At 49.7% G+C, this 16,142-nt stretch overlaps 1 protein-coding gene across 3 annotated transcripts in view; it reads right to left on the bottom strand.

Annotated features, from left to right (window-relative positions):
• Positions 1 to 11,849: 11,849 nt before the first annotated feature.
• The window catches only part of GTF3C6 (general transcription factor IIIC subunit 6), a 42,447-nt gene continuing 38,154 nt past the window's right edge, over positions 11,850 to 16,142 (bottom strand). For 2 of the 3 annotated variants that reach the window (XM_068131278.2, XM_068131279.2), the window contains exons 5-6: positions 14,172 to 14,273; positions 11,850 to 13,623 (exon numbers count right to left, since the gene is read on the bottom strand). In XM_068131278.2, coding sequence (XP_067987379.1) covers positions 13,463 to 13,623; positions 14,172 to 14,273 — 263 coding nt within the window. In that variant the 3' untranslated portion in view covers positions 11,850 to 13,462. The remainder of the gene's footprint in view (positions 13,624 to 14,171; positions 14,274 to 16,142) is intronic. The other variant, XM_068131277.2, reaches the window with a different exon arrangement.

Genomic DNA, 16,142 nt, shown 5'->3' with positions numbered 1-16,142 from the left:
GTCCATGTACAGCGTGAAGTTGGACTCTCTCAGTGAACGTATGTAGAGGAGTATACAGAGCTCCAGGTTAAGTACAGTGGCCCAGTACTGAAACTGTGGACATGCCGCTGCTCTCTGGTCACACCATGCCTCGAACTCCAATGGTTCCTCATCTCTTGCAGTTGCTCTTTCGTTGTATATGTCATATGCACGATGCTGCAGTATGTGTAGGGCAGCAACAGTTACTTGGTGGGCGCGTCTTGTACGGCTGACGTGAGCTGCACGCAAGAAGGAGTCTGCTGTGCCAACTGTTGCTATCTCTGCCTGAACCAATGCCTGTGTCCAACCGCTGTCTTGCAGCCAGTCTCCTGCTGTCTTCAAAGCTGCCATCTCTGTGTGTAGACCACCCAGCATGACCACAAAGAGATCTTCACCATGTGTGTCTGGCCAGTTCCATTGCACCTGCTTGGCGATCGCATAAAGTGGTTAGTCCAGTGTGACGACGGGTATCTGTCCAGGGTTTAGCTCATTGATCGCTGCTTTCACGACATCCATGGCATGGTGGATCATTGGCACTGAGTGGGCTTGGTCATGGAAGAGGGGAAGCAAGGCAGTAGGTGTGACTGTGATACTAGTATCCTTGGCCGATTGGTTCTCTGCGTGATGTGCAGCCCAAGAAATGTTTCCTGGATTCTGTGTGTCACCACTGTCACATGCATCCTTCACAGTCTGGAGCCACCTCTTCTCTTTATCCAGTTCAGCTTGTGCAGGATTCCTCTGCAGCGACGCCTGGGTTCCAGCTGGTACAGGGTGGCTTTTGGCAAGTGAACTAACTGGTTGTACATCTGTGTAATACCGTGGAAGGTCCTCCACAGTCTTGACATTTGAGACACCCCCGATGATGACAATACCTCGGTCTGTGCCTTGATTGTCATAGTCTGGATGTTGTATCAATGAAATACCAGTTCCGTGGAAGGAGTCGTGTGCTGTCGTGGAACTGGGATTGTGGTCTATATTATCCACAGCTGATGTGGTGAACACTCCACCGCGGAGCTTTGGGGGACAGACCACCTTCTCCGCCCGAAAGCGCTGACAGACCCCGTTCCCCAGCTCTGCAGAGATCCGTAGCACTCTATCATAGGCAATGCTGATCCCTAGTCCAGATAATGTGTCAACCAGTTCCCTCTTTCTCGTATGGGCTTGAAGCATCAAGCCAAGATATATTGGCAAAGGAGTCTCTTGACTAATGCTGTGTCGTACGTCTGTGCCTGCACCTCTCCTCTCATGCTTCACACTGTTGTATTTGAGAAGTTGAGCTATTGTCACAGACGCCGATGCCGATGACTGACATGCCTGATCTTTGATGCCTGCGCCCTCTAAAATCATGGAGACCATTGTCAGCAGCAGTTGTGGCACAGACTCTTCTTGACATTTGTTTGAGAAGGACCCATTGAAAGGCTGAGATGACTGGAACATATCCTTCCTTATAATCCCTGCAGCTCGTGCCAGGTGCACAACATCACTGTCAATATCATGTTGACATGCCTTGGCTAATGCACTGCCAATGTCTTCCTGAAACACCAGCAGGACATCTCTTCCCTGCCTGTGCTCCTGCAGATCAGGGAAGTGTGCCAGGATACGCTCCTTGAGTCTGGTTGTATGGACTCGTGTTTCCAGCACAACTCCGAACTGTTCCATTCTCATTGTGTAGAGCTTGGTGAGGTCTGCCATCTTGAATACAGGAGCAGTGTCTTCTTCTTTAGCAGTTTCCTCTATGTACGTTACCAGTTCAGCAAGGACTATTGCTGAAATGACATCTACCGTGCTCTGGCTTTGCTCAGCAAGCTTTTTTGCTGCCCTCACGCGGTTGTATAGGGATGTCAAACATTTCTTATGGTACTTGGCCTCTCTTGCGACCATGTCCCCAGCACTCAGTTGGGCTAACAAAGTGGTATCCTGAAGAAACTCTGCAGCCTTGCGAACGTGTTTATCTAGTTCCAATGTCGCTGCTTGATGAAACTCCAAACCAAGCTCTTGCTGGCAGAAGAAGCACAAATTGTCGCATATGCTATCAACACAAGCTGCCTGAGACCTAGTAAGCTTGTACTTATCTGTGATTGTACTGGGGATAGGGCTTCCCTCTGGATGACTTCTCTTCTGTACCCGCTGTAGCTTGGTAGTGTTATATTTCACCCTGCATGACTTGTGCCACTTGGCTTGGTGGGCAGCTAGAGTGGCAGCTATCCCTTGGCCTTCATCCAGTCGTTGCAAGTCCACGTCTTGTGGCAGCTTGCCTAGTTTATTGAATGCTGATAGATTTTCTTCAAGTGTCTTGTATCCAGCACCTGCATCAGTTCTTTTCGTGACAGCAGGACACTGTAGGGACTCTCCTATATCAACTTGACACAGAACACAGAGTTCCCAGTCCAGTGGCGTCTTTGGCGTTGAAGTTACATGCTTGGTAACATGAACTAACTTGAACTGCTTCGACATGATTGAAACCTGGATGGAGCAAACAAACAAAAAAGTCGTTTAATTAGGGGTTAATCAACGGACCAGCATGTTTTATCTACAGGACAATACACGACCCCCCCTGAAATTTGACACCAAATGACCTCTTTTAGGGGTATTTTTGGCCGAAATTTTCAAATTTTTCACTCCCCAGACCCCTAGATGTTCCCTTGAGCTCAGAATCGCCGCTGTAATGTGTCTACTGATGTTAGAAAAGATATAGGGTGAATGGGGCAATAATTGTGCCTGTAGGATTTGTTTCCGCCACCCCCCCTAAGGGTTACAGATTTTTAAAGCCGCCATTTTGAAATCCAATATGGCGGCGACCTTGGGTGAATTTCAAAGTGGTTCCATATCTGAAAATGTTCTAAATATAACATTCTATCATTGTGCCAAATTTGGTGCTTCCATCACAAAATGCACAATTCTTCTTAAATTTTTGCTATGCCGCTGCACTACAAGGACTTCCAGGACAGAAGTTGGTATTTCAAAAAAGTGGAATTGGGGTGAAATTAGCGGGGGTAGAAAAATTTTTTTGACTTCTTTGACTTGAAATTTTTTTTGCTGCTGCTACTTTGTGGAAGATCATGGATAGGAAATCCCAAAAGCCCTCAAAATGAAAAACTCAAACATGGAATTATGAGATTGCAGACCCTCACCAGGACTTGTTATGTGTGGTGTTTGTGTGGTGTAATTTGTGTGTTGTGTAGACTGTAGAGGATGCATTGATGACACAAGTTTATGTTAATACAGCGAACAAACAGACCTTTTGTGTTTTATTGTATATACCAGCGTGACTCGGCATGCTCCCTGCGCCTCACCACACGTAGTTTGAGAGGCATAGGCATCTTTGACCATTTTGGTGTTTTTTGGGTCTTTTGTGTCTTCATGGTGTTTTGGGTCTTCAGGGCCATTGGGGTCTTCAAGGCCTTTTGGATCCTCTGGGCCTTTAAGAGTATTTTGGGTCTTTGGGGTGTTTTGGGTCTTCAGGGTCTTTTGGGTCTTTGGTGTCTTCAGGAGCTTTTGGGTCTTCAGGTTCTTTTGTTTTCTCTGGGTCTTTAAGAGTCTTTGGGGGTATTTTGGTTCTTCAGGGTATTTAAGGGTATTTTGGGTCTAAAGGGTCTTTAAGGGTGTTTGGTGGCTTCAGGGTGTTTTGCATCTTCAGGGTGTTTTGGGTCTTCTGGCTCTTTTGGGTCTTCCAGGTCTTCAGGGTGTTTTGGGTCTTCGAGGTGTTTTGGGTCTTTGGGGTATTTTGGGTCTTTGAGGTGTTTTGGGTCTTTGGGGTATTTTGGGTCTTCGGTGTCTTTTCGGTCTTCAGGATCTTCAGGGTTTTTTGGGTCTTCAGGGGATTTTGGGTCTTAAGGGTCTTTTGGTTCCTTTGGGTCTTCTGGGTTTTCGGCACCATTTGGGTCTTTTGGATCCTCTGGGCCTTTAAGGGTATTTTGGGTCTTTGGGTCTTCAGGCTCTTTGGGGTCTTCAGGGTGTTTTGGGTCTTCAGGGTGTTTTGGGTTTTCAGGGTCTTTTGGGTTTTCGGGGTGTTTTGGGTCTTCATGGTCTTTTAGGTCTTCGGGGCCATTTGGGTCTTCAGGGTATTTTAAAGCCTCAGGGCCTTCAAGGGTATTTTGGGTCTTTAGTGTCTTTTTGGGCCTCTGCGCCTTCAAGGGTATTTTGGAACTTTGGGGTGTTTTGGGTCTTCGGGGTATTCAGGGTATTTTGGATCTTTAAGGGTATTTTGGGTATTCAGGGGTCTTGGTGGTCTGAAGGGTCTTGGGGGAATTAAAGGGTCATCAAAGGTCTGAGGGGTCTCAGCAGTCTAAACGTAATTAAGAGGGTTAATTAAGAGGCTGTTATGTTTATTTTGAAGAAGAAGACGTTTTAGTCGCAGATAAACAAACACACATACATAACGACATAACTAACCATACATGTTTGCTCTATGATAAATAAGATTAATTAATTTATTTATATAGTATATCAATCAAAAATAGTGAACGCAGCATAAGTTTAAACATAATTAAGAGGGTGAAGGAGCTGTGCTCCAACTCGAATCGAAAGAATGGACGCGACAAAAAGCTGGAATTCGTCCGAGTTTCTTTATTGCATCAAATCAACTCGGGTAAACTAAAAAGCCCGTTTATCGGGCAGCATTATAAACAAGCACTCCAATATCTCATGCCAGAGCGTTTGCCCTTAAAAGGCGCGACTGGGCGTGTCTGGGAGACCTGGGCGAGTCTGGACATGCCCGGGAACGGCGAGACTGGGTGTCGCCGGACGGGCCGGGCGTGCCTGGACATGCCCGGGAACGGCGAGACTGGGTGTCGCCGGACGGGCCGGGCGAGCCCGGGAAAGGCGAGTCCGGGCATGCCCGGGAAAGGCGAGACTGAGCGTCTCCGGGCGGTCTGGGCGAGCCCGGCACAGTGATCGCTCCGTGGTTGCGTCCTCGGCAGGTGTAAGGCGATTGTGTATGTTCAGCGGCAACCGCTACACACGCCCCCCCAGAATCGACTTGCACCGGCAGGGTCAATTTAAGGGGGGTCCTGATGACCCGGCTGAAGCGACCCCTAGAGGGTCGTGGGGGGGGGGGGGGTCCGGTGTGGGGGTGGGTGGTCGAGCGGGAGGCACCGTGGACGGGGGGCGGCCTCGCCGCGGAGGAATGGCCAACCGAGGTGGTTGGTCGATGTCCACGTGCGCCGGCTTGAGGCAGTCCACCGAAATCCGGTCCGACCTGCCGCCGACGTCGATGACGAAGGACTTGTCGTCCCGTCGCAGGACCCGGAAGGGTCCGTCGTACGGCGGCCTGAGTGGCCCCCGGTGTGTGTCATGACGCACAAAAACGTACTCCGCTGTGCGAAGCGCTGGGGGGACGTAGGACTGGGGGTCACCGTGGTGGGACGTTGGCACGGGGGCAAACCGTCGGGCGGTCTCCTGGGGGTCCGAGCGCTGGCGAGCTGCGGACCAGGGACTGGTAGCGTCGGGCACGAATTCGCCCGGGACGCGTAGCGGCTGGCCGTAGACCAGCTCGGCGGTGGACGCCCGGAGGTCCTCCTTGGGGGCCGTGCGGAGGCCCAAAAGGACCCACGGTAGCCGGTCGGTCCAGCCGCCGTCCTGAAGGCCGGCCATGAGCGCGGCCTTCATGGAACGGTGGAACCGCTCGCACAACCCGTTGGCTTGGGGGTGGTAGGGCGTGGTACGGTGGAGCGTGACCCCCAGGTTGCGGGCGACCGCGCCCCACAGCTCGGAGGTGAACTGCGGCCCGCGGTCCGAAGAGATGTCCGCCGGTGCGCCGAAACGGGCGACCCAGGTGGCGATGAAAGCCTGCGCCACGTCGGCGGTGGTGGTGGAGACGAGGGGAACGGCCTCCGGCCACCTGGTAGTCCTGTCCACCATGGTGAGCAGGTGTGTGAAACCCCGTGATGGGGGGAGGGGGCCCACCAGGTCCACATTGACGTGGTCGAAACGCCGTTCGGTCACGGTGAAAGGTGCCAGCGGGGCCTGGGTGTGTCGGTGGACCTTGGCCTGTTGGCAGGCCGTGCAGGTGCTGGTCCAATCGCGGACATCCCGTCGAAGGCCGTGCCAGACGAATCGCGCCGACACCAGCTTCTGGGAAGCTTTCCGGCCCGGGTGGGAAAGGCCGTGGAGGGAGGCGAAGATGCGGCGTTGCCAGGTAACGGGCACGATGGGGCGAGGCTGGCCGTGGGAGACGTCGCAGAGCAGGACAGTGTCCGCGAAGGGGACGTCGGCCAGGCGGAGGCCCGTGTCCGCCGCCCGGAGGGCTTGCACCGTGGTGTCGGTGGTCTGGTCAGCCGCCATAAGCGCGAAGTCCACGCCGAGGTGGACCGCGTTCGCGCTGGCCCGAGAAAGGCAGTCGGCCAGGGCGTTGTCTTTGCCGGCGACGTGCCGGATGTCCGTGGTAAACTCCGACACGGCGGAGAGGTGGCGCTGCTGGCGCGCCGACCACGGCTCCGTGACTTTGGCCATTGCGTAAACCAACGGCTTGTGGTCGACGAAAGCCGTGAAGGGTCGGCCCTCCAGGAGGTGGCGGAAATGGCGAACGGCCAGGTGTAGACCGAGGAGCTCGCGGTCAAACTTGCTATATTTGAGCTCGTTCGGCCGGAGTTGTCGGCTGAAAAAAGCGAGTGGCTGCCAAACCCCGTTCACCCATTGCTCATGTACGGCGCCCACCGCGTAGTCGGAGGCATCCGTGGTGAGGGCGATGGGAGCGTTGAGCACCGGGTGAGCGAGCAGTGTTGCGTCGGCGATGGCCCGCTTTGAGCTTGTAAATGCCGCGTCCATGGCTGCGGACCAGACGACGTCGTGTTTGGCCGGCTTGCCCCGGAGGGCTTCGTAGAGGGGCCTCATGAGCTGAGCAGCACGGGGCACGAAGCGGTGATAGAAATTCACCATTCCGAGGAACTCCTGCAGGGCCTTTATGGAGCGGGGACGCGGAAACGCGGTGATGGCCTCGATCTTGGTAGGCAGCGGCACGGCCCCGTTCTTGGTGATGTGGTGGCCCAAAAAATCAACGGCCGTCGTGCCGAAGTGACATTTGGCCGGGTTGACGATTAGACCGTGCTCACTGAGGCGCCCGAACAGTGTTCGGAGGTGCTCGGCCCGGGACATGCTGGCGACGAGGATGTCGTCCGTGTAGACGAAGAGGAACGGCAGGTCACGCAGCACGCCGTCCATCAAGCGCTGGAACGCCTGAGCCGCGTTCTTGAGGCCAAATGGCATTCGAAGGAATTCGAATAAGCCGAACGGCGTGATGACGGCCGTTTTTGGGACGTCGTCCGGCCTGACAGGTACCTGGTGGCATCCCCGTATCAAATCGATCTTCGAAAAAATGACCCGTCCTGCCAAACGGGCGGAGAAGTCTTGAATGTGGGGGATCGGATACCTGTCGGGGGTGGTAACGTCGTTAAGGCGGTGGTAGTCGCCACATGGGCGCCAGCCGCCCCCCGGCTTCGGTACGATGTGTCGTGGCGAAGCCCACGCGCTATCGGAGCGCCGCACGATGCCGAGGTGTTCCAAAGCGTCGAACTCGGCTTTGGCCACGGCGAGCTTGGCTGGTCGAGGCGGCGGGCTCTGGCGTAGACCGGCGGGCCCATAGTTGGTATGTGGTACTCGATACCATGTCGTACCGCGACGGCCGAAAACGTCGGCCGCGTGAGGGCCGGGAACTCCGCGAGCAGGCGAGCAAACTGGTTTGGGCGCATGCTGGCTCGGTCAGCGCGGAGCTGCTCAACGTGCATGCCAGGGAGCTGAAGGTCTCGGCATTGACGAGGCAACGCCGTTTGACGTCAACCAGCAGCCCGTGTGCGCAGAGGAAGTCGGCGCCCAGCAGAGCCATAGGCACGCTTGCGGTCACAAAAGTCCAATGAAAGCGCTGGCTGCCGAAGCAGAGGGTGACGTTGCGCGGGCCGAAGGTGCGGATGGCCGATCTGTTGGCCGCCACCAAGGAGGGGCCGCAAACCGCGGACTGCCTGTCCTGATCGGAGGCGGGTATGACGCTCAGTTGGGCGCCGGTGTCACACAGGAAGCGCCGTCCGGACGCTTTGTCCCTGATAAAAAGTAAGTTGCCCGTGTGGCCGGCGCTCATGGCTGGTAATGAACGCCGGCCCGGCCGTTTCCAAACTTGCCGAAAGTGCACGGGGGTCGGCATGTCCGGGCCTTTTGTCCAAACCTGGCATGGTAGTAACACCACGCCTGGTCAGGTGGAGGCCCCGGTCGTCGTGTTGGAGGCGGTCGGCGCGGCGTAGCGGCCGCCAATTGCGCCGGCAGTTCGGCCGCCGACCGTGCCGGGTGCTCGGGCGCTATGGGCGTTGCTTCGGACGGCGGCGGGCTCCAGGTCGCTGCCCCGATGCGTTGGCCTGCCGAGGAGATCTTGTCGGCTTCCCTGGCGAGGGCGCGGGGATCCGTGATCTGCGTGCTTGCCAGGGCGAGGCGTACCTGGCTAGGCAGCTGACGGAGGAACAGCTCTTGAAAAAGAAAATCCGGGGCGTGCTCCCCGAGCAATGAGAGCATGTAATCCATTCGCTCGGACGGGCGCGTGTCGCCGAGCTCGGGCAGGTCGAGCAGGCGCCGTGCGCGTTCCGCCGATGAGAGGGTGAAAGCATCGAGGAGGAGCTTCTTGATCGCGCCGTACTTGTCAGCGGCTGGCGGGTGCTGGAGGAGGCTGAGGGCGCGGGCCGCGGTGGCTGAGCCGAGTGCTGCTACCACATGATGGAAGCGGGTGTTGTCGGCGGTGATGCCTCGCAGGGCGAACTGGGAGTCCACCTGGGCGAACCAAACCGCCGCGTGAGCCTCCCAGAAGGTAGGCAGTTTGAGGGCAACTGCCGTGTCCATGTCGGTAGGTCACCAATGAAGGAGCTGTGCTCCAACTCGAATCGAAAGAATGGACGCGACAAAAAGCTGGAATTCGTCCGAGTTTCTTTATTGCATCAAATCAACTCGGGTAAACTAAAAAGCCCGTTTATCGGGCAGCATTATATACAAGCACTCCAATATCTCATGCCGGAGCATTTGCCCTTAAAAGGCGTGACTGGGCGTGTCCGGGAGACCTGGGCGAGTCTGGACATGCCCGGGAACGGCGAGACTGGGTGTCGCCGGATGGGCCGGGCGTGCCTGGACATGCCCGGGAACGGCGAGACTGGGTGTCGCCGGACGGGCCGGGCGAGCCCGGGAAAGGCGAGTCCGGGCATGCCCGGGAAAGGCGAGACTGAGCGTCTCCGGGCGGTCTGGGCGAGCCCGGCACAGCGATCGCTCCGTGGGTGCGTCCTCGGCAGGTGTAAGGCGATTGTGTATGTTCAGCGGCAACCGCTACAAGGGTTAATTAAGAGGGTGTTAATTTATTTGAAGAAGAAGAAGACGTTTTCGTCGCATATAAACATAACGACATAACCATAGACATAACCATATACGTTTGCCCTATTATAATAAGATTCACGTTCTAAACGCATGTATCTAAAAGATGCACTCACGTTCCAATAGGACATACTTTTATAGAAGAAAGCACTTACTCACATTCAATAGTACGTACTTTATAGACGTGTTCACATACTAATGATGAAGTATTCCGTTTATTGCAATAAAACTCAATCGATGTTTGTGTGGTGCATTTTGTGAATCTTCATCACTGCTTTGTGTTATGTGGGGTTGTTGTTGTTATGTGTTGTGATTGTGTGCTGGTGTATTTTGTGTGGTGTGTAGACGATGCAAGTTATGATCATACAGCGGACAGACCTTTTCAGTTTTTATCCCATGCATGCAAAGCCAAAAGTGGGGTTAAGCAATTGGTTCTGTCTGTCTGTCTGTCTGGTGCCAAACGTCAATTTATGATTGAGGAACAACTTATTTAAATCGATTGTTAAACTTTGAACACGAATCGGACCATGAATTGGAAAACCAACTTGCCGTTTAACAGTAATTGTCTCTGAATTCATCCTGACTGCATTTGCACAGAGAGGAGTGAGATAATATGTTTACTCTTTCTGTCTGCCTGGCAGTCAAACAAAATTGTAAATCATTCCAAACAGGAAACTTACTGTTTTTAAGGATGTCATAAAGGACCCACAACAGGCACAGAGAACTATTGAAACATGTTAGATAAGGTGATGTAATCGACACTGCATCAACGGCAGTAAATTCAAGAATTCATTTTTTTTAAACAAGACAATCGTTTTTTTAATGAAATTGAATTATAAACTTGAACACTGCAAAACACAAATCACATTCTTGTCAATTCCAAAACCCTTCCATTTAGCAGTACTTGGATATGTTAAATATGCATAGTGAATAAGACTGCTTCAAGAGCACTAAACTTCCGTAATTTTTTTAACGACCTTTAAAATCATTATATTGTCACGTCGCCGAGGATTAAGATCAGAGAAGAACCAGGAGGGCGTTGATGCGGAGAGAGATAAAAATGCGACCGTTCACCAACAAAGTTCAAAACGAGCAGGCGCAAGAGGGAATCGGACAGAGTGAGGAGCCAAGGAGAAGAGAGCGAAATGTCCGCTAGCGCGTTCTTTTATCACCCAGGCTCTGACGTCATCTGGGGTGCTTCACCAATCACCGAGTCGCTCCCTACCAGTCCTTCGCTGCTCCTATCAGCAAGTCCCATCTTACCCCGGCCTTGTGCCAATCAAAACCCCCACCAATCACAGCCCTTTTGGGCGTGGCCCTCGACCCGCCCGGCCTATGCGCTTCCAAAGTCAATGTCATCAGCGGCAGCGCTCAATGTCCTGGCTTCCGGTAGGTTTTATTATTAGCGAGCTGTTTAATGGGCGAGTTTGGTTCATGTCTATGGTGTGGTGCCAAAAGGGACATAGGAAATAAATTACAGAGGTAACAACATACAAGGGATAAATGACCCAAAATCCCTGAGCTAATTAACATACCCCACTCCTCGTAATGGGGACGAAGATACACCTTACAGGACATCCGGGCTGAACAAATTCCCTACTTATTTCATGGTGGAGCCAATTTATTTATGGTGGTTCATCTTCTTCATGACAATCACAGCATGCTAATCTATACACTCTACCCGGTTCTAAGGTACCGTGAAATGGGGTGAATAGGGACAGCAAGGTGAATAGGGACACAAACTGAAAAAAAGTTCAGAAACTTTTTTCGCTGAAAATTGATAACCATACTGATTTGTTGATATTTTGGTTGAAAGTGTTCTCTTGTTTTTTTAAAAAGCAACTTATAGTCCCTATTAACCCCATATATGGGTTAAATAGGAATAAATAGGATTTTTATGGCTGTCCCTATTCACCCCGTTTTACGGGTGAATAGGGACAGTCACTAATACAAAATAATAATAATCAAGAAATAGGGACAGTTTGGAGAAACTTTTTATCCCATATTTTTTTCATTGGCACCGTGGTTTATATTATGGGTGCATATTATGTGCATCCATCTGAGCTATCAATTTAGCAATAAGTTGGAAACTCAGGATTGTTTCTTGATTATTATTTTTTTGTATTAGTGACTGTCCCTATTCACCCGCAAAACGGGGTGAATAGGGACAGCCATAAAAATCCTATTTATTCCTATTTAACCCATATATGGGGTTAATAGGGTCTATAAGTTGCTTTTTAAAAAAACAAGAGAACACTTTCAACTTAAATATCAACAAATCAGTATGGTTATCAATTTTCAGCGAAAAAAGTTTCCGAACTTTTTTTCAGTTTGTGTCCCTATTCATCTTGCTGTCCCTATTCACCCCATTTCACGGTAATCATCGTCTACCCCCTACAAACGTAACAATATTTTATGGATGTACTCACATTGTAATTGTACATACTTTATAGACGTGCTCACATTCTAATTGTACATATTTTATAGACATACTCACATTCTAATTGTACATACTTTAAAGACGTACTCACATTCTAATTGTACATACTTTATAGATGTACTCACATTCTAATTGTACATACTTTATAGACGTAGTCACATTCAAATTGTACATACTTTATAGATGTAGTCACATTCTAACTGTACATACTTTATAGACGTAGTCACATTCTAATTGTACATACTTTAAAGAGGTACAATGTCGAAAGAAGATAACATGTAATACTGGCTACCACCATGTGGCATTTGTGGCCTACGTTAGCAACGTGTGTGGACAGACAAACAAACGGATCGAAACGGGGAGGGTAACAACGTTCATACACACGAGTTAAAGCCAATTAAAACATAAAAATTGGTGTCCGACATTCCAATAAGACCGCAGAATACATTTGGGGAGGTAGGAAACATTTTTGCAAAAAAAAAAAGCAGCAAAACAAAACAGGCAAACCAACGGTTTTGAGAAAAAGACATTCAACCTCATATGCATAATAGAATAAATGTTCGAACATCTTTTCTTGTCTCATTAGAGAGTGTGTGGATGGAGGTCACTCTTCGTATCCAAAGAAAGCCATTCGGATGAAACATGCGAACCACCTGGTGATGGTTTATAGTGCAGAAACAGCTGCCCAGATAGCAACCGCACTCACCCAGAAATAGTAACCAGTGTAACCTGATGTCAAGGAACCTCCGAGAAGACTAGACCACTCATTAACCACAGTCTAGGCAAGAATTAGTAATTTGTTCAGGGTGCCGGCAACAACTCGTCTACTCTCCTCAACAACATCCTCAACGTCTACTCTCCTCTCCTCTCCTCAACAACTCTCCTCAACAACATTGTGGGATTTTAATGATCACCAACTAATGCTAGCAGTTGAGACAACCAGTTTAACGTGCATCTGAGGCACAGTACCCACATTGAAGCCTCGCCATGCCTGTGAAACACCGGGATGACAGTTTATAGCTGCGTCGGGATTTCAACCCAGCCTGACAAAGAAACAGAGCGAGTCTAGAGGCCAGTGTGCATACTTCTAGGCTATCTGGCCTGCCCACTTTTTAGGTTCCAGCATTTTGATCGTATATTTTGTGCAGCACACAGCTGCGGGGTAGCATCTCTAGTTGAGGGGATGGCTATAGCTCGCCTACTCTTCGCGAAGGACACCATCAAATATTTAACGTCCACAACCCATACTGGCAGACGGGATACCTGGTTTAACGTCCATCCGAGAGACGGCACACACACTGATGAATCACCCTGCCTGTGAAACAGTTTATAGCTAGGTCGGGATTCAAACCAGGCTAGACAGCTTAGAGGTGATTTGTGTACCTATATAGGCCATTCTGTCAGCCCGAGCAATTTGATAATAATATGAAAGAGCGGGTTTTTTGTGGTCCATATAGAAACAAGAAAAGGAGCAACTTTTTGAATTGAATTACTTTTGGGGGTAAAAGGCTATTAGTTTAATACGCAAAATATGAAACACAAAAATGACAGCTAGGGTAAAGTGTCGTAATGAAAAGAAATCCTCAATTTTAGGTGTACCACCAATGCACCAAAGGAAAATAGAAAGCCCGATCCTACATCAGTGCTGCCACCTGGCGCTTTGCATCACTGCTACCGATTGGTCACTTCGTCGTCCTCCAAACCGGAGCCCGAGCTGGACTGAGAACTCGCCAAATGAGTGCTTTTCCCGGTATTGTCCGCGCGTGCATGATAGCCAACCGAGCATCCCGCTGCAGAAAACTCCCTGATGGAATCTACGTCCAGCACTCGACCTGGAAAAAAAAAAAAAAATCAAAACGCTGAGGAAAAGTCTCTTCAGCTCCACTAAATAATAATAATAATAATTCATTTATTTTGTATAGTGCTTTTCATGAAGCCCAAAGGCACTTTGACAGAGTGCAAAACATAATGCATAACAAAACATGAAAACAACAATTGCAAAAAGACAAGAATCAATAGGGAAATATTTAAAGCAAAAGGAGGGAGAAGGAGAAGTGATAGTCAGGGGTTAAATGCTGTGGGGTGAATGTTGAATGCAGTGCTGAACAGGTGGGTCTTGAGTGATGTTTTGAATGTGGTGAGTGAGGAGGAGTCTCTGATGGTGTGAGGTAGTGAGTTCCAGAGGGTGGGAGCAGCGATGGAGAAGGCCCTGTTCCCCCAGGATCTGAATTTGGTCCGGATGGGGGGGGGGATGAGGTTTATAATATCGGATGGAAGATGTTCGTTCATGAGAAAAACAAATGCAATACGATATTAAAATACTAGTGATCAACGAGGAATAACAACAAGTTCAGCAAAGGCCGCAATCATTTCTGCTTACATGAAGCGTTGTCCGGTTGCTTCTCAGAGAGAAAGGTCCGATTCATAACAAGCTTCTTCCTCGTGTGACAGTAATAGCGCAGGCCAGGCTGTTCGGCACCAGCTGCAACACACCGAGGGAATTCAAGATAAAACAGAAAAAGGTACAAAACATTTAAAAATCAATAAATCGGGGTTTACACGCATGCACAGGATGCCCGACGACATTTCAGAAGTACAACTTTGTTATTCCCTCGTTTTTGTTACAGTGATACGAGTTTCCTTCCAAGAAACCTCAATGCCTTCGGCCCATAAAGCATGTGCAATGGTTGCCAACCCAAGGCTGATTGTCTCTGCTCCATCCTTTTTAAATGCTGAGTCTCGAATAAGGAAGCAGCACGTGTACCAATGTTGAAGTATTTGGTATGACCCGGCCAGGGTTTGAACCGCCGACCTTCAAGTCTCGGAGCGGACGCTCTACCAACTAGAACGGCACTCAGTAGAGAGCATACCTCCGCCTGGTTGGCCATATCACTCAATGGTGAAGAATCACTTTAAAATTTCTACGAGCTGGATCCGGCTCTTCACCAAAATTGAATCGATTCTTCCTTGTCATACACCCAACAGTTCCACCAAGTTTCGTCCAAATCTGTCCACAACTTTTTGAGATATCCTGCTATATGTATAGTTTTTGACCCCATCTCCCAATGGTAAAGAAACACTTTAAAAATTAAATAATTCTTATATCAGAATCCATATTCAGATCTTCACCAAAATCGAATCTATTTGTCCTTGTCACACACCCAACCTGTCCACCAAGTTTCGTCCAAATCCGTCCACAACTTTTTGAGATCTCCTGCTATGTATCGTTTTTAGCCCTTTCTCCCAATGGTGAAGAATCACTTAAAAAATAATTATATGAGCCGGATCAGAATCCGGATCTTCACCAAAATCTAATCATTTCGTCCTTGTCACATACGCTACATCTCTGCCAAATTTCGACGGAATCCGTCCACAACTTTTTGAGATATTTTGTTCACAAACAAACGGACAGACAAACAGACAGGAGTGAAAACATAACCTCCATCCACCTTTGGTGGCGGAGGTAATTACGCCACAGAGTCTGGTAAACAATGTCGCAGAGCAGAAAAACTGCTTTGTGGAAATCATGCGACATGGTCTGGATTGGCATTTTAATAAAAAGGCCTTGCTAAAGAAGGATCTTTGTGCACCGAATATTACGATACAAACGATACAAATGAGCAGATGTTTCAAGTCTGAAGTGAACGTATTAATTGCATTGCGGGGTTCCCTTCCAAACCAAAATGCACACACATTGTGCGTGTGGTACTCGGCGTTACGTTACATAGATCGGTCCTTGTGTTGTCAATAAGAAGGCATGGATGACAGCGATCCTTAAAAAATCAGCTGGACATTCAGACTTTCCTTGCAGAATTGTGTTGTGGGTCCGGTCCTATTCCTGATCTTCATCAATGATCTCTCTGGAAAATCTCCCTTTATATATTTGCTGACGACGCCACCCTGTGCCATGACATCCCTCATCCTTCAAACAGGCAGTTTGCAGCCTTTCCCTCTCTTCAGACCTTGAATCACAAACTGGTCAAACACTTGGTATATGTCTTTCAATCCTGACAAATCTCACACACTATCTCTCTCCAAAAGGATTGTCTGGCAAACCCTCTGATCTTCTTTCTTAACAATCCTCGAGGAAGTTCAATCATTGAAACTCATGGGTCTCACTATCGGCCATGATCTTTCTTGGGTAAACCACATTTCAAAGTTGGCCTCCAAAGCCAGCCGCAGACTGGGCATCCTCCGTCGTACAAAGTCTTTCCTTGGCAAACCTGAACTCCTATCCACTTACAAGGCCTTCATCCACAGCTTGATGGAGTACTGCACTCCCCACTGGCTGGCTCCCCTGCCTCACATTTTGCTCAGCTTGACACCGTGGAAACCAAAGCCTTTAAAATTA

The sequence above is a fragment of the Myxine glutinosa genome, chromosome 11, assembly GCF_964187855.1.
Source record: "Myxine glutinosa chromosome 11, kmMyxGlut1.1, whole genome shotgun sequence".
Classification (NCBI taxonomy): Eukaryota; Metazoa; Chordata; class Myxini; order Myxiniformes; family Myxinidae; genus Myxine; species Myxine glutinosa.
This window is presented reverse-complemented; position numbering and strand designations above follow the sequence as displayed.